At 34.7% G+C, this 19,449-nt stretch overlaps 2 protein-coding genes across 2 annotated transcripts in view; one reads left to right on the forward strand and one right to left on the reverse strand.

Annotated features, from left to right (window-relative positions):
* The window catches only part of MS3_00004320 (uncharacterized protein), a 91,611-nt gene extending 88,801 nt beyond the window's left edge, over positions 1-2,810 (forward strand). Inside the window, exon 42 of the mRNA XM_051212225.1 lies at positions 128-2,810. Coding sequence (XP_051073332.1) covers positions 128-209 — 82 coding nt within the window. The 3' untranslated portion in view covers positions 210-2,810. The remainder of the gene's footprint in view (positions 1-127) is intronic.
* Positions 2,811-2,944: 134 nt separating this feature from the next.
* HDAC9_2 (Histone deacetylase) overlaps positions 2,945-19,449 on the reverse strand; it is a 55,989-nt gene continuing 39,484 nt past the window's right edge. Inside the window, exons 9-13 of the mRNA XM_051208752.1 lie at positions 18,069-18,717; positions 17,074-17,103; positions 15,735-16,346; positions 14,020-14,357; positions 2,945-4,234 (exon numbers count right to left, since the gene is read on the reverse strand). Of these exons, the coding sequence (XP_051073333.1) occupies positions 4,000-4,234; positions 14,020-14,357; positions 15,735-16,346; positions 17,074-17,103; positions 18,069-18,717 (1,864 nt within the window). The 3' untranslated portion in view covers positions 2,945-3,999. The remainder of the gene's footprint in view (positions 4,235-14,019; positions 14,358-15,734; positions 16,347-17,073; positions 17,104-18,068; positions 18,718-19,449) is intronic.

The raw sequence follows: 19,449 nt of genomic DNA on the forward strand, positions 1-19,449 counted from the left end.
AAAGTATACTTTCCGGATTTACTAATGTACTTTATTAGTTGAATGACATTTGATTATTAAATATTCATTGTAGTTAATGAAGATGAATATAATGTCTACATTTAATTTTTTTTTTTCTTTTCAATAGACTTAATCTTTTACCACAAAAAGTATTATTCAAATCCGATGTTACTAGTTGGCAACCAATCGATGTACCACAACAATTATGAATCTTGAAAAGAAAAAGAAAACACAGACTAAAACAGAAAAAAAAACAACGATGAAATCATTTTATTGTGATTATATTTCCATTTTCTTTGGTCATATTCACTTTTATCATAACATTACTCTATCCATTCTTTTTTCATATAATCAATGATTGGAACTTGTTATCAATCTAGGTGATCATTATTTAAATATCAAAAAGAAAATTCAATATAAATGAACCGGTTAGTCGATACTAATTGTTTTGTTCTATGAATTTTAACCAAAATTAAACCTTTTTTTTTTGTTGTAATCAAAGTTTCCATGGATTTATTTTAAACGTGATTTCCTCTTTATTTCCATTTGTATACAGAAAATGTCATTGATTTTAAAAAAAATAGTAAATACACCGATTTGTGTTGGATTTTCTGGTTACCCAGTGCTCTCTTTCTGTTATACTAATATGTTAATTTGTATTGAGTTAACTTAATCATAATCAATTTATTTTTAGCAGTTGGCTTTCCGCCAATGATAAATATTTTTCAAGAAATAGAATAAACAAATGGGGCATTTATATGTTCTCATTTTTTTTCTACCATATTTAAAAATTACTGTGTATGACAATCAATGTTAAAAATTAGTCTGGCATGTTTTCTTCAAAATCTAAATGATTTGTGTGTATGCCAATCGTTTTTTTTAAACAAAGAAATATTAATCGACTTTGGCTTTTGCACAAAAAATATGCTGTTTTGTTAAAAATCTTGTTTTATATGCAAGAGGAATTCAGTGGTTAAAGTGTTCGATTTTTATCAAAGTAGCAGATCTGTACTTCGAGCGTAAGGAATCGGGTAAGTATCACAAGCTTGCACATTCAAAGCCAAGTATACAAACCTGTACTTGGTTGATTAGATAATAAAAGTCTAAATAAAATAATTTGATCTATTTTCGTGGATTCATCAAGTGACTAACGAATAGAATCATCGTCAGTGGCAATATAGAGATACACCGGCCTTGAGTGATGATTAAGATGACTGTTCGCAGAGCAATTCGCTTGACCAATATGATTAGAAAAATACTAATGGAGGATTTGTTGTTGATTATCTAAAGTATTATGAGAAATATTGTTTGCTGCACTCACAGTGACTTTTTTGAAAGGAAGATCATTTGAAGTAGATGTAACAAAAAACAATTTCTTTCAACGATATCTTTATTGACGCCAAGTCAAATGAAACTATTGGTATTCCACTGGATTACAGGGAAATGCGTCACTAATGAAGCTATATATAGTTAACTGGTTACGATTAGCAAAAATTATCTAGTTGATCTTCAATCTGTAGTCTACAAAAAGCTTGGGTAATGTAAAGCAGACTAAGGTAGTATTACCAATGAGATAGAAGCATTCAGCATTTAATAATATCATATAGAGGAGTATTTGTATTATATGTGTATCGAATGTAAACTTGAAATAATTGCAATCTAAATAGATCTATCGATTTAATGGAACAGAAGTAGACCCAACAATATATGTATATATAAGAAACTGGAAAATTCAAAGCGGATGTTATGACCTAGACTTTTTAGCACAGTCTATTTTCAGTCTCTTTCATTGCTAGACTAGAAAATATTACTACTGTAAAACTGTACTTTAAAAGTCATATCTATTTCAGGTTCCACACTGTTTACAACTGACTGATAATTTAAGGGTATATATAGTAGCTTTAAGATCTGAGTCTTCAGTTTGGTCATTTTATCGATTGTAAGTTCTCAATGAGTCCCACACTATTGTCCTGTGCAACAATACATGATATCAATTCAAAACTTTTAAAATCATTGATACAAAGTGATATTTAATTCAAACTGATTGCTTATCATTCACTCTTTTAAAAGAATATATATTCACTTGTATACAAAACCCTAATAGTAATAGAAGTTTCATTTAAATGAATATTATAAACACAGTCCTGCAAAATGAGAATAATAAGTTAGTGAAAACTAATAACTATAAAAAAGCATTAAAAAAACAAAAAACAAACGAACAGAAAAATAAATCAGAAAATTTATTAAGTGAACAGAGCAAGGCAAAAGGGAGAGAAAATTAGTATTTATGACAATTAGATCGATATGATAATTGTTAATTGTACCATTAACAGTTATTTATAAGAATATACATTTATTATTCTGTATAGATTGATATCATTACTCTGTTCCTCATTGACACACACTCACAACATGAATATCGAGGCAAAAACAAGACAAGGTTTTAAGGATAAAGAACGCAATATATGTATATATATATATAAGACCAATAATATCAATAAGTAAAACAACTCGACACATAAACCATACAAAAAGGAGCAAAACAAGAACAAAAAATGATTAGTCAAAGCAAATATCATTTTTTTTATCATACTGTAATATGTAATTGGGAAAACAAGAAGGATATGAAAGAATGAACAGAAATACAGGAAAAAAGGAGAAAAATATCACGAAAAAGAAGAGAATTATCATCATATTCAGTGTTTTATTCAATACATTATGATAAAGTAATAATAATCGCTAATTAAGCCAGAAATCACATAAACTGCTTAGTTTTATTTTGTTTGCAGAATGTTTCCATAAAAGAAAAAATTTAATACAATCAGAGAGAATAATATTGCAAAAGATTGATCTTATTTGGCTATTTTTATATATATATATATATATATATATATATATATATATATATATAATTATTTAGTTGATATATACAAAGAAAGAAAAAGAAGGATAAGAATGACCAGCTAATATTCTTAATTATTCGGAGAAAAAAACCCGATTATAATTATTACCACTATTAGAAATTTCTGAATAATGTACACAAAAGAACAATTCAATGAGAATAGTAATGGACTAGTTAAGATAATATATATATATATATATATATATATATATATATATATATAACTGTTTATTAGTTATTAACAAATACATAAAATTAAAATAAATCCATTTTTAAATGACGAAATTAGTATGGTCTTTGAAATTGGAGTACAATGATCAAAACCGGAAAGAAAACAAAAAGTAATAAAACAATCATTTAACATTTATATGAATAAATATATAAACACATAAATACATCCAAGGAGAGAAAGGGAGAGAGAGATAGAGAGAACATGATGAATATTCTTTCAAGTGAATGAAGTTTATAATAAATGAGAATAGATGGATTACACATTCTTCATAATTCCACTCTTACACCACTACCACCCCGCCGCAAGCTCGAACACTTGGGGAATACTCCAAAAAAAAGTTGTGTAGATATTTACAGATGCAAAATGTTAATTTAATACAAATCCCATAACAACATGTATGGATATATATATATATATATATATGTAAAAAATAAACAAACAGAGAAGAGAGAAATAGATTATTTTATAAAAAGAAAAAAGAGGCCAATAAGATAATAAAATTGAATTAATAAAAAAAAATTGATGAAAAATTAATTGAATAAGAACTGAGAGATAAAGATACTTAAATTGACGCATAGATACGTGTAAACATGCACAAATATAATTAATTAACTTGTTAGTTAGGATTGTATACAAGAGTAACAAAAATCTATTGACTAGGGTTAGATATCAAATAACAGACATCATTTTTTAAAATTTACTACTCATTTATAATAATAATAGTAATATATCAGATTATAACGGTAATAAAGACAAACAATCACAGTAATGTACATTATGAATTTTCTTTTTTGTGGCAAATACAATAGAGATTAATAGTAAATAAAATAATCATAAATGAATAGAGAATAGAGAGAGATAATGTTTAAGATTGATCCATATGTAATTTAGCCATATAATCCGATAAATGTGAATTACTAAATCGATAAGCTGCTGTTGTAACTGTTGTTGAAGAAGAGGATGTTGTTGATATAATTTGCGCTTCAATTGATGATGGAATACTACTATCACTTAATTTTCTACTTTTCATTGAACTGAATTCAGTTGATTTATTCATTTCAACTAATTGATGCTCCATGTGAATAGCTTCAGAAAATGACCTATCAAGTTAATTACAGTTGGAAAATAATATTTAAAAAAATTAACTTTATAAAAAGGTGATTTGACAGAAGAAAAAAGTTTATAAACACAGAATTTATTGTTAATCATTGGAAAGAAAATCCAGTATTGAATTAATAAATTAAGGTGTTAAAATAGCAGTCTATCCATAAATTTCTCAAAAATAAATATATATTTAACTTGTAAGTCCTTATATCTTTTTGGTTAACATTACTAAGGACTGAAAATGACCTGTCTGTTTTAGTTTATGTGCACCTTAAGTAAATCGCTTCAATAACGTTGAATATTGACAAAATTAAGATAACGACTAACAATGGAAAAAACTGGGCCTGGAGCCCCCCTCCGAGACTACTGTCGGTCCGAAGCCCGGAAAAAGGAAGAAAGTTGTGCATGGGGTTAGCAACCCCTTACTAAAAAAACGACAACCAGAAAAATAATTCAAACTATTAACATTGGAATAGCTTATACACAATCCATTATCTATTAATGGATTGAACAGGAGAATAACAGAATAATAACTAACTAAACTGTATAGTTTTTAGAATTCTCAACGAAATTAACTTTCATTAATACTAGTATATTAAATCATAATTGAAAAGTATTGCATTCGATCTGCACTAATAAGGACTAGACACGCACGACATTGGTCACCACCCAGTGATCAATCAATTGTGATTACATCTCAGTCCTACAGGAGTTCGGTCGTGGCCCGGATAGCTCAGTGGTAACGTCTCTGACTGTGAAGCTGGATGACATGGGAGCACCAGTTCCCTCAAGATTACAGGTATACCTTGCTGACGAGTGTCAATTAGCACGAAACCCGGGTCCAGGGTTTCCTGTCGACTACCTCCTACCACCATCTAGTAATGTCCCACTTTTTTATTTCTATTCTTGAATATATAAATATTATCTAGAAATCTAATCTATCCGAATGCCCTAGATTTATATTGGCAAAAATATTAAGTCATAATTTCTACTTTTAATTGACATAAACAAACAAACAAAACTTTACTACATACAAATTAACAATAACTAATACATAGAATTTAATTGTATATTGTTGCCAGAAAGAAACAACCTTAATTGTATAATTAAATTCATTGGTCAGTAATTTTGTTGTTGTTGTTGTTATTGTTGTTGATAGTTCTATTCAACAGTATCATCATGGAAGTTAATCAACTCACCATAAATTCAGTAGAGAAATAGAGTATTTTGAAGCGATACTAATATTACTTATAGTTTAAAAGCCAAGAATGTTCTTTTTAAAAAAATTAGAAATAATCTGCCGTTACAAAACCAACCTTAGACAATCGATTATTCATATATATATATATTTGGATCTTACCACTGAGATGTTTAGTATTGAAATTGATCAGTCTCTTTTGCTTGTTTTTTTTCTGGTTACATTGTAATGTTTACTAATTGATGTGTTAAAGAGTACTTGATAATTTTTCCACAATCATTTCTTGGAGAGAATATACGACTTTTTATGGACACTAAATACACCATTAAGTTCACTGATCATTAGAAAATTTGATATTAGTTACTACTCAGTAAAGTTTCGATGTAAACATTTCATATGGTCAGTGCTGAGTTTATATGTCTATGACATTGGGATTAAGTGAAAAATGTTGTGAAGTCGATTTAGTATAAGTTTATTAAAGGTCCTAAATACATTTCGCTAATGAGACACAATATGTACATGACCTTGCCTTTAAACCAAATGAAGACCACGAATTGACCTAAGTTAGACACTTCTTGAAAACCAAGAAACCCTGGACAGTTATTTCATCGTAGTATACGATGCTTCAGCACTGTGCACGCACTAGCAGATTAAGAAGTAGAATTAGGACCTTTAAGCGACTAGCTTTGAGAGGAAATTACTGGAGTTCAAGTGACAAGTCTTAGCCAGAGAAATTCTACCACATAAGGTGTGAGACAGTTATCCAGTGAAGACAATACTGTGGATTTGTTGAAGTCAGAAAAATAAACCGTTAGGAGTTAAGTTCAGCGATCTAAATGTTCAGAGTTTTCCATGAGAGCTCAAAGTTCTAGGTGGATGCTCACTGCTGAGGAATCCCTTACTAGGATGAAATAGCTATCAAGTACTTCTTGTTTTTAGGTAGTTGTGTAAATAAACCCTACTGATCGAGCTATTAGTCAATAAATCTATAGATGCTGCTGTATTCTGATGCTTTATTTACTCCAAACATAAGAGCACCTAACGTAGTATGTCTGTTTGATTAGTACAAAATTGTGAACAAAATATACCTTAATCATTTTAGCTAACAATAACTGACTACGTCCTAAAGTTACGTACCGAAATGCCTATGAATGACAATAGTATTGTGTATCCGATATTTCTAACACATACAACCAATGACATAACAGAACAAGTAGTCATGAAATACTTGTAAACTAATATAATGTGTTTTTTAGTACCAAAGATCCAAAACAATCGATTTTGACATACCGTATTGACATATCAGACAATCAACACCGTTGAACGCCGGCTCAGTGGTCTAGAGGTTAAGCGTTTACGCGTGAGGACGAAGGTCCTGGGTTCGAGTCCTGCGTGCGGGACCGTGAATGCGCACTGCTGAAGAGTCCCATACTAGGACGAGATGGCCGTCCAGCGATTCTACGTTTTCAATAGTGATCTAGCTTAAACTGACTCACGAATTCAACAATCTCCACAAACCCCAATTCTGATAATAATCAACAATTGTTTAATAATAGGCGATAAGATAATTCATAAATATCCATCAAGGTTTTTATATTCACTTACGATGTTGTCGGCAGCCAATGCTCCATTGGGAGTAACAGGCGTAAGTAAGTAAGTAAGTAAGTAGTAAGTAAGTAAGTAAGTAAGTAAGTAAGTAAGTAAGTAAGTAAGTAAGTAAGTGAAGTAAGTAGTAAGTGAGTGAGTGAGTGAGTAGTGAGTAAGTGAGTAGTAAGTAGTGAGTGAGTGAGTGAGTGAAGTGAGTGAGTGAGTAGAGTGAGTGAGTGAGTGAGTGAGTGAGTGAGTAAGTGAGTGAGTGAGTGAGTGAGTGAGTGAGTGAGTGAGTGAGTGAGTGAGTGAGTGAGTGAGTGAGTGAAGTGAGTGAGTGAGTGAGTGAGTGAGTGAGTGAGTGAGTGAGTGAAGTAGTGAAGTGAGTGGTGAGTGAAGTGAGTGAGTGAGTGAGTAAGTAGTAAGTGAGTGAGTAGTGAGTGAGTGAGTGAGTGAGTGGTGAGTAGAGTGAGTGTAAGTGAGTGAGTGAGTGAAGTAAGTGAAGTGAGTAGTGAGTGAGTAAGTAAGTAAGTAAAGTAAGTAAGTAAGTAAGTAAGTAAGTAAGTAAGTAAGTAAGTAAGTAAGTAAGTAAGTAAGTAAGTAAGTAAGTAAGTAAGTAAGTAAGTAAGTAAGTAAGTAAGTAAGTAAGTACGATATTGACCGGGTATCAGTTATTACAAACTGATGAAAGTATTCTGGTGAGTAAAATACTGGTTGCTTTTACTCCAATGCAGTCCAACTCAATATAAATGAACATGAATCATTAGGCATGACTTTAAGTTAAAGTGGAGAACAGTTAAAATAAAGCATAGAAAAGCATTTTTGTATCGAGTACTCTGACTTAATCTAACAATACAACCCTAACCAGACTGTAAAATTTATCAGTTTTAAAATCTGATATTTCGAAAATGCCACCTAGTTAGTTTCTTGATCGTTCACCTAACCTCTGATTTAATTCTAAAAATTCTTATCATTTAAAGTTGAACAATACATATAAGTGAATAATCAGTTCTTTGCCAGGCTTTACCATAATATACAGTAATATGGAAGTATAAACATAAGTATACCTAGAAAATATTAAGCCAATCGAATTAATATATGAGTCAATGATAAGAATGAAAAAGGATAACATGACTGGATATAGTAAATAACATGTATAAATTATTTGTAGGATCATGAATGTATGTACTAGTAGTGAGAAGAATATGAACAGTTTAAAAAAAGCAGTTCAATGTAGGAAGTCAACGAATTCTAAATATAGGCATATAAATATGAAAGCCCTGGACACTCGCTTTTCATCCTCTAAATTTCGCAAATAACACCCCCACAGCGAGAAAGCAGTGAGTAGGACTTCCCCTGGAAGTGGTTGTATATACGTGGCCATGTGAGAGGATTTCGCGACGGAGAGCTGATTCCCCCCACCCCCAACCGTACAGAGGCCTTTGGTGGTTTTATGACCTTAGACTACTAACTTTTAGCTACAATGAACAGAGTCTCTTAATATTACGCTTCGGTTATTGCTTATTGTTGACGTTTTTTACCGTCATTCAATGTAAGGGGATCGTATGTACTTGATGGGTCACTAGCTAACTTTTTCTCTTCCAAATTCTCTCACATGCGACTATTTAACCTTTACCAGGAAAAAAGGCACATGCAGTTAGGTATAATATTACCAAAAGTTGAGTGTTTCTATATATATTACTTCAATGTATTGCTCATTTCATCATGGGGTCTTTTACATTTGATTTTACCAATACTTTTAAAATTGTGGAAAGAAATGTTACATTGCCAATCCTAAGAATATTTTCATTGATTCCCTGTTTTAATTCTCTTGTATGCATTAAATTATAGAGAGGAAAAACCTAGAAATGAGTTTACACCAATTATGACTTATTGATTTTCCTCACTGCATTGGCGCGTAATCAATGCATGTACTATACACAATGAAAAGGTACTAATTAAATGCACCGCAAGTGAAAGAATAACAATAGATTAATGGTCAAGTATTAATGTTTTTATTGTTATACTTCTTGCACGTAGCTCAAATAGTTGTACTTACAACATGTTTCCTTTAAACAAAAAAAGTAAAACACCTAAACAAGTGTGCAAACGTAAGTATTCAGTCGTAAGCCAAACATTTTATGTAAGGGCTGATCGAAATGAATTAGGTATGGTTGGGTTAGTCAGTCAGTCAGTAACAACGTGGAACTTCGTACGCACGTACATCAGTTCGAGTTGCCACACTACATTAGCACAGAGATGCAGTTGTCGATTCAAATCCCGTAGTGGTAGAGGTAATAAGAGTATAAGCAGTAATTAGGAAAATTAGTGTTTGGAGATGTTATTTAAAGAGTATAATACAGTGAAATAAATTTGGGAAGAGTAAAAAAGAGACAAGGAGGAATAAGATCAAAATTTGGGAGAACACAAAGAGTGGATGCACCTGCGCCATTGCAAACGATTTTGATCCATGTCATTCAGGGTCTCTAACCATCGGTTGCTATCATCTCGCGGTCCCCAACCAGGTAGTCTACACCTACCAACATGACTCAGTCCACTTGTCAGTGACTTCATGGACTTGTGCCATGTTTTGGTTTGGCCGCCCCTACCTTTTTCCAACCTACTCCTATACCACTGAACATCGCACGTCAAGGCAGTCGGTGGTTGAGCATACGTAACACGTGTTCCAGCCATCTCAACTGATGAAGTTTCACTACGTCATCAATTGATTTGCCATCCTTACCCAGTACCCGTTTCCTAACAACTGCGTTACTTACTCGATAGTCCCAGGATATACGAGCAATATTTCGAAGACACGTATGATCAAATACTAATAACCTACGAATATCCTCCACTCTTACCGGCCATGTTTCACTGCCATAAAGTAGGACGGAATGAACTGCTGCGCAGTAAACACGTCCTTTGGTCGATAGACGGATATCTTGCCTACGCCATAAATGACGCAAGTTGGTTAAAGCTAGTCGAGCCTTCTGTATCCGTGCTGAGATTTCGTCACACACTAAACCACAAGGGCTGATGAGACTTCCAAGATAAGTGAAGCGATCGACACGCTCAATTACTTCACTCCCTATCATTGGTTCGGGTGTCAATGCAACCCAATCCTGAAGCAATATTTTGCATTTTGAGGGAGAGAATCGCATCCCGAACATGCTTGCATTGTTGCTTAGAGTGGTCAGAAGACTCTGCATTTTGTCAGCGTCTTCACCAACTAAAACTATGTTATCAGCAAATTCCAAGTCAACATGTGAACCTCCCGGTACAAATTCAACCCCTGGAAATTTAGACGAGGAAAGTGTTATCTCTAAAAGTACTTCGACGACAAAGTTGAACAAGAATGGAGAGAGTGGACAGCCCTGACGAACACCACTCGAGGTAATCAATTCTGATGACAGTTCGCCATAAGCTCTCACTCGACCAGTTGTGTTAGAGTAGGGAGCCTTTACAAGATTAATGTACTTCTTTGGTACTCCTTTCGGTGACAAACACTGCCATAGAACCTTACGATCGACAGAGTCGAATGCTGCTTTAAGGTCGAGAAGTACTACGATTGTGGGGCGTCTGAACGTGTGTCTGTGTTCTAGAACCTGACGCGGTGTGAATATGTGGTCTATACAACCACATCCAGATCGACAACCGGCCTGATTTTCTCCAGTCTGGTCTTCACGAGCTTTAGTTAGGCGTCGAATTATTGTTGAAGCTAATATTTTAGATACTATATTTGTCAAACTGATTCCTCTGTGATTGTCACAAGAGGACTTTTGTCCTTTCTTATAGACTGGCACAATCAGTGATTGAGACCAGTCAGATGGGATTACGTCCAGTTCCCAAATTCTACCTAAGACCTCGGTTAATCTCATTGCTAATACTGGACCACCATCCTTAAAAATCTCAGGAGTAAACCTGTCAGGGCCTGCTGCTCTCCCTCGTTTCAGATTTCCTATGGCTTTTTCAACTTCGTAAAGGGACGGAGGACCTACATTAACTTGCCATTCAGGTTGACTAGAGATCGTGGGAAACCGAAGTGTAGCTGAAGGCCAGTTGAACTGATCCCTAAAGTGTTCTGCCCATCGATCCAATCTCCTGGAGTGAGAATGTATAATATGTTCATCTTTCTCTGAGATTGTTTCGCTAATGGTCGGGTTCCTAATTCCGGTTTCCTTAACGAGTCTGAGCAATTGTCTGCTATTACCTATTGCCGCTGCCTTTTCCATCTCTCTTGCTTTCGCTACCCACCACTGTTCACGATCATTGCGTAGACTTCTTGTCAACTTGCGCTTAAGCTGACTCCGCTCCTCATTATGTTCAGAGCCAGGTGGAATGAGTTTCCGAGCATCTATCAGTGCGATAGATGCTGCTGAGATCCAGTGTTGCTCCCTAACCTTACGGTTTACCTTACTAGCAGATATCACTGCTGTTTCCACAGCTTTTCGTATATCATTCCATGCTGCATCGGGGTGGTCATCACATACATGGCTGCCTAATTGTTTTCCTAGCTGTTCCTGAAATATACTCTTAGCTTGACTATCATTAAGTAGGCCCCAAAAAGGTTTCCTTGCAGCGTCTTTCCTACATCCAGTAAGACACAGACAGATACGCGCTCGCACTAGAGCATGATCTGAATTTAATCATGTGCTCCAGAATGAGCGACAGTCTTCTATCGAGCCCCTCCATCGGTGGCTGATAGCGATGTGATCTATTTGGGTCCAACGTTGAGACGAATTAGGGGTCGCCATGTTAAAAGATGTTTTCCTTATGCTTAAAGTTAGTATTTGCAAGGAACAGGCGGTTATCTGAGCATAGCTGCAACAGACGGTCGCCATTATCTGTTCTTTGAGCCACGATGCTATAAGATCCACCCAAGTGTCTTTCCCTATCGCTTAGTTTACCTACTTGAGCATTAAAGTCACCGGCCATTATTACTACATCCGAGCGCCTAGCTTTCCGGAGGTCGGAGAGCTTTCTGTAAAACTCATCTTTTACATCATCTGTGCTGCAGTCAGTGGGAGAATAGGCAGAGACGACGAAGAGGCAACGACGAGTGTCCTTGTCTTTTCGGATCCTTGCTGTTCCGTTCAGTCGGACAGCGCACAAACGACTGTCTACTGGGATCCACTCTAAGAGAGCTAGTTCTGCCCTAGGACTCAATGCTATACCTACGCCGGCGAGGTCACGGGGAGGAGAATCAGGGCTTCCAGATACACGAAGTGTGAATCGAGTCGGTTCTTTATTTTAGCATTGTGAAGTCAAGTGAATGACGCTACTCGGATCCTGTATGCGCGTTTCGGAGACGCAGCACACATCGATGGCGCGGGATTCTAAAGTCTTAGCTAAGGAAGCCTGCCGTCCTATTGGGCACAGTGTTCGTACGTTAAAAGCTCCTACGTGTAGTTTAGAGCGTGGTTTCAGGAGACCAGAAATAGCGTTCCGCGTACACAAATCGTTTGCCCTAGTGGTGAGAGGTGATAAAGAGACGTGAGGAGGGTTAGTCATGGAGATAAGGGAGGTATTAAGAGGTGTAGGAAGGATTTGAATGTGACGAACTTGGTCTCGTGTGCTGTTATGGGTATGAGGGCTGGTGTCACTTCCAGGTTGCCTACACCGTCGAAGGGTATTTCTTGAGGAACCTGAAAAGGAAATTGAATTAGTGTTGATCCTAAAGACCTGGGAGCGTGACCGCACAGCCCAAGGGACAACTGCTTGAGGCCGGTCGCGCACGGCCTTTTCGTGCAAGGTTTTTAATGTGTTAGCTCCGTTCTTCAAAGGGCCTTACCGCCGGAGACGGAAATCCGTGAGGTAAGGTGAGGTGTGACATTTTTAGGGTCGACCTTTTCTAACCCCACCCCTCCTTGTGGGAAGGCAGCATCGCTGTCATGCTGGTTGTCCGAGGGAAACACCTTACTGTTGTCACACCTCTCTACAGTCAGCAGTACGACTTCGCCCTCAGACCTTGAGTTGCTGCTTTTAGTCTTACCGTTCACCAATCGACCTGCCTGGCATGGTAGAACCTGCAGGAACATATGTTCCAGCCAATATAGCTCGGTTGGGTCATCACAATAGGCAAGCCCGACCACCGCGTCAAGGTAGCAGCTTCGATCGGGTTAGGACCACTTATGATATGTCAGTTGAAAGTCGAGTATTTGAATAAGTAAATTAATATCCAATTTCTTAATGTAAAACTATTTACTACATACAATATATTGATCTGTTGAATTGTCTATGATTGTGCAGTACTGTGTTTCTAAGTGATTAGATTAGTTTTCTTTAAATCTATCTTAATTATAATAATTCTGTTTTCAAGACCCTGTAGTAAAAACATGTGTAGCTTGGATACATATATTAACAAGAAATATTTATATCTTCTTATGAATGGTGCAGATTGATTGTGGTAAGATGTACAAGTTGCATAATCTTAAAAACGTTCCGGTAACAAATATGCATCAATATTTAAAATTCTTTATCCTCACCACGAAATGGAATAGAATGATAGGTTAAAACAGATTGGTCAAATAGACAGCAAAAGAAGTTGCATTCTCTTTAACTTTTTCATATCAGTGGATACACAAATCAAACCGGGCTTATCAAGTTTCTATAGTGTATCAATATGTTATGGCAACTCGGAAGTACATGTAAGAGAGGTGTAATGAGTGACTACGACAGTCAACTTCGCGAATGACATCAACTACATGTATGCTATGCTCAGTCGGAAAGCATATTACTGTAGTGAAGAATTGTTTTCATTAAAGACGATAATTTAGTGCATCATAAGAGTTGATAGTTGACTGTAGAGATATCAGTATTACACAAGTTTGTTCTATATGTACACAAAACTTTGGTAGTGAAACGTTCAGGATCAGGAATTATGAATTACAGGATATTTAATAGGTGTAACAAGCAACATGTAAATAATCGGTACTGATAGCTATCTTCTTCTTTAGAGAAGAGAAAATAACAATAAAAGCACAACCTATTACTTACATTGCAACATTTTCTTCTGATACATTTGTAAAACATTTCCATCCAGTTTTAGCATGATGTCGAATTGTAGTCATTAAATTAACAACAGCTTCAGGTCTAGGTGGACGAATTAATTCAGAATTTGGTATCCAGTATACAGCATTCATCCATGCTTCTTGAGCGCCATCAATATTTACACATTTATTTGGTTGTTCATTATTCAGTACGGGAATCCAGTGTGATTGTGAAGCTGGGAGTAATAATGCATTTACACAAGATGTAATACAATCAGCTACAGTTGAGGGAGAATAACCACCTTCCAGTGCTAAAACTATACGACTGTTTGATATAGACATACACTAGAAAATGAATTGAAAAAATCATAAAATGAAAAAACCAAAAAAAATACTAATTTAAGAGTTGAATTCATGAGTCAATTGAAGCTAGACCACCATGGAAAACCTAGAAGTATTGGACGGCCGTTTCACCCTATTGTGTGACTCCTCAGTAGTGCGAATCCACGATCCCGCCTCGCGAGACTCGAACCCAGGACCTATCAGTCTCGCGCGCGGGTGCTTAACCATTAGACCACTGAGCCGGCCGGTATCCAACAGTGTTAATGTCTAACTTCAACGAAGAAAATCAAAATTGTTATTTCACTGTTGAATTTTTCTGTGTTATTAATACAGATGACATTATTTAGTAGCTTTGTAGAGTGGAATGTATAAGGGCAGGAGTTTATCAAGTTGACTATAAACCGCTTAGGACCCAATCACATAATTTTGTAACAAGAATATTGTCTTTAAGTAGAAGTGGTTGAAAATATTGTTGCATTCAACTGATGAATAAAAAAAGCACTTCTACAAATAAAAAAAATACATACATGAACTGAGTACTAAGAGATGATTGATACAATGTCGTGGAACTTTCAATAAAAAATGTGATCATCTGATTGTAATTAATAAGGTGGTTCATAGTTCCACACTTGTCAAGTTTTGTTGGTCAGTAGAAGGCGGTAGGCAGGAGGAAAGTATATTTGTTGGGAGAATTTACAAGGTACTTATTTAGATAATACCTACACGTAGTCTTCAATTGTCCATTTGCATCTTTTGGTGTTTTGCCAACGTCGTGCTCTCGATGTACTGAAACTCTTCACTCAGTTTGACAATTGTTGCAACTTTGAAACCACGTTCACAAGCGCGTCCTGAATTCCACTGCTAGTTACTATCCATCATTGCTTACAAAAAAGGCTTGTGAATTAAGGCAATATCGAGGTATACGCACAGTATGCACATATGCCAATAACAGACTGATCAATTGCAGTCTTAAACCTCAATGGGAAGATACAAGTCAAACAATACCAAGTGAATTTAAATTCACCCCATTGCACAAGCGAGTGGCTATCAGGACTCAGTAGCTGAGTAGATAATGCTATGGCGTTTGAAGCGAATGGTACTGGGTTCGAGTCCCAGAGTGAACATCAACTCTTAGATGAAGGTACATCCAGCAGACGAGTCCCAAATAGGACGAAACGCGCGTCCTGGATCCCACTGCTAGCCACTATCCATCATTGCTTACAAAAAAATTACGAAGGTTAGTTTCAGGATTCTGGTACTTACAGTCAGTCAACAACAGTAACTTCACTATTGTAACAAACACCTACTCTTCCAGTAAACAACAAAATACATGACACCAATGGATTTATGGTGTCGACTTTAAAGAAAAAACAAAATTACCTGATGCGTAATCCATGCAAATAAACCAGATGATACAGAATAACCGCCTAATGCTTCACCGTGTCCATAAGCAGCGTCATAACCAGCTGAAATCAATATAATATCTGGTTGAAATTCATGTCCGACTGGTATAACAACAGAACGCATTGCAGCTAAATACTCTGCATCACTTAAACCTAATAAAGGTTCTTTCCAAGTACTAGGTGACAGTGGTTGATTATGATGTTGATGATGATTATACGCATTCGATACTAATGGTTGGTGATGTATAGGATATTGTTGAAAATGTGAATATGGATGATAGGGTTGACAATTAACTGGATTAGTTTCAGATAATAATAGATCTGATTTATCTGAGCATGATTCAATTGATTGTGATAAACAGAATGAACAAACTTGGCTACTTTCAGTGCTTGTTGCTTTATTAGATAGACAGGTACAAAATGGTGTAAGATCAGAATTTTTCCTATTTCTTATCGATATAGAACGTTGAAATGGTAAAGATGTTGAAGAGGATGATAAAGAATTGTGTTGTTCAGAATTACATTGATTTGAGTAACTCGGATACTGGTGATGATGATCAGATGAACCAGTAGTTTTGCACAACTTTTGCTTTGAAAAAATACAATTAGAAGAAACGAAATATTGTATTTCAATAATTCAAAAAAGCATGCATTATCAATAACTTTTTTTGTCAATCACAATAGTACACTGTAATTGTGTAATTCAGAAGAAAGTTGAATGTGAGGCGGAAAGTAGTGAGTTCCAGGTCCGATCTGACCATTATCACCGGGGTGAGGACACATTCAACTGACAAGTCCTATAGAGAACGAAACTCACGTCCTGGGTTCCACTGCTAGACACTTTCGCTTGTATGTATAAAATTATTGTCACTTAATGGCAATATCAAGGCGATTAGCGCAGGACGAACGTATACTAAAAAAGACTGATCAATCACGGTTCACAAGATCAATGGGGAAATCCAAACTCTGTAGTGTAAACTAATAGGTTAGTGGTTGAATCATTCAACTTTTAGTTAGTGGATCACAGGTTCGAGGCTCGTTCCAACTACTTTAATTTAGACAGCCGGGTAACATTTATAACCCCTACATAGAAAATTGTGACACACATGTGTATAAATAAATGCTTACTTGGGAGATGAGTTGTGATGATTTTGTTTTGGCCCCCTAGTGTACCAAAACACTCAAACAATTCCGAAATTTGAGAGATTACAATATTACCATTATGTTCAATGAAGAACTTCATTATCTTAGGATTTCATGTTTTATACTATTTTGTATATTGTAATTACATATGTAAAATGATACGAACAACTTACTTTATCCTGTTCCGATCGATTAGCAACATTCTAAAGTGGAAAATAATAAGAACATATCATTGAAATAAAGTTATATGGTATTTATGAAGTATTATGTTTCAGTGGATAAGAAATACAGTAAGTTAGAATGAAATACTGAAGATTTCTGATTTTAAAGGGAGGACTTTTAGTTGTTTAATATAAACGTAAAGCTGTCATTGGTTTTCCACATATCCCAATCAATAAAACCATACTGATTATAAAAACAATATTTCATTTTCCTCCCAAGAGATTCGTTTTTAAATAAAAAGGATATTGTTTACTTTATAAATTAAATCTTGTTACAATGAGTAAAAATGATGGAAGAATTTATCGACTGTTCTGTGACTATCAATTTTTTAGCAGTGAAATCCAGGACATGCGTTTCATCCTATTTAGGACTCGCCAGCTGGATGTACTTACATCCTAGAGTTGATATTCAACGGGAAGATTCAGGCAAACAATATAAAAATGAATTTTCAATTTTATATTTGATTGTTCACTTTTCGTCTGGTAACAAAATCATGTTATCTTCAATGATCATGCTGTCCGCATAAATGACAGATTTCATTCCCTAATAAATACAGTTATTTGGTAAGAGATTCTATCATCTGAAAGTCATTTTGTCAAAGGTTTGGTGAACAAATCTGCGAATGAACAGTTTACTTACTCAAGTAATTTACCAAACTGACCAGGCGGTTATAACACTAGTGTTAATTTTAATCTCTTCAGGTAATATTAGACTTTATTTGGTGGAAAATTACCATTATATGGGATGATAAGAGAATATTAAAGTTATAATATTATTCCACACTAATAACAAAAACGTAATTTCCGCAAAAAATGTATAGGAGAACGTTAAAACAAAACCAATTCATTGGTCGTTTTCTGAGAATTAACATTTACCCTGACAATCGTTCATCGATGAAAAATATCAAAAATATGAACAAATTGAGACCGACACCAAGAACGCTTACTTGAAACCATCGTTTCCTTCTTTCATCAGCATTTAAACTATAAGGACTAACAGTGGATGTCGTTGTTGATCGACGTTTCATTTGTGATCTAATTATTTCAGTATAATTATTATCATTTGTACCATTGTGTGGATTTTCCCATGCAATATTTATTAACTGAGCTGATGGAATTATTGTATTGGAAATATCATTGGCAAATTTATTATTGGAATTTATATTTGCCATATAGTTTGCACTATGATCATCGAAATGATTGAATTTTTCTGAGGAAATATTACTATCAGAAACTGATACAGTAACAGGATTAGTAGAGGTGTGATCACTATCACAAGAATTACTTTGCGAGGATTGATTCTCTTCTGTACAATTAGATACTGAACCAGTACCAGGAAAAAAAGTCCCACCATCATATCTATGCAAACTTAAATAAACTAATCCAGGATGTGTTGTAGCCAGCTTAGTTCCATTGCCATGATGAATGTCCCAATCAAGAACTAAAACTTTTGAAACAATACGCTCACGTAATAAATGCAATGCAGCAATTGCAACAGAATTAAAATAACAAAATCCCATAGCTTGATCTGGTTCAGCATGATGACCAGGTGGGCGAACAATAGCGAATCCATTACGGAAATGACGTTTCGCTACTCTGTAGATGAAATTAGAAAGTAAAAAAGAGTTATGAACAAATTTCTCACCATGTTTTTAAATATCTCGATGCTATGCAGTGGTCATTTATCACAGGGTTAAGAATACATTTTAAAGGTCATTTGATTGCTAGCACGTTGCTCACTACTTAGTAATTGGGTTAGAATCTTATAGTATATATACATTCATTGAAATAATTATTTGTGACAATCAGTAAACAACACATATACTTAACTTGGTTAAGTGTCAAAGTTAGGATTTTCTAGTTAAAATAGAGAACATTCATTTAATTGCAACTATTATCATGATCGCTAGATTATTAATCAATTAAGTAAATATCAGGAAGTGATTTTAAGATATATTTTATAGAAGACAAAACTGAATGCTTTAACTAGAAATTTATAGCAATTCATATAGTTACTAGTAAGATTTTTCATATTTCTGGAATATTCACTTATATATACTGTATATATTCATGACATAACCAACTTAATGAACACTATATCTCAAGTTTCTTCACACTCATTTATGATCAATCTACAAGTGTTATACCTTTTCCATCTCAACAAAATGAAATACATACATTCTAACTTGGTAGGATTTTCAATAGTGTTTTTTATATTGTAAACTATGGAAAAGAGTTCAGAGAATAAACTAAAATCCCTTTTTTGTTTCTATCTCATTACACTTATTATTATTTCTTTATCGTTATGTGGAATGTTAGTACACACTA

This window comes from Schistosoma haematobium, chromosome 1, assembly GCF_000699445.3.
Source record: "Schistosoma haematobium chromosome 1, whole genome shotgun sequence".
NCBI lineage: Eukaryota > Metazoa > Platyhelminthes > Trematoda > Strigeidida > Schistosomatidae > Schistosoma > Schistosoma haematobium.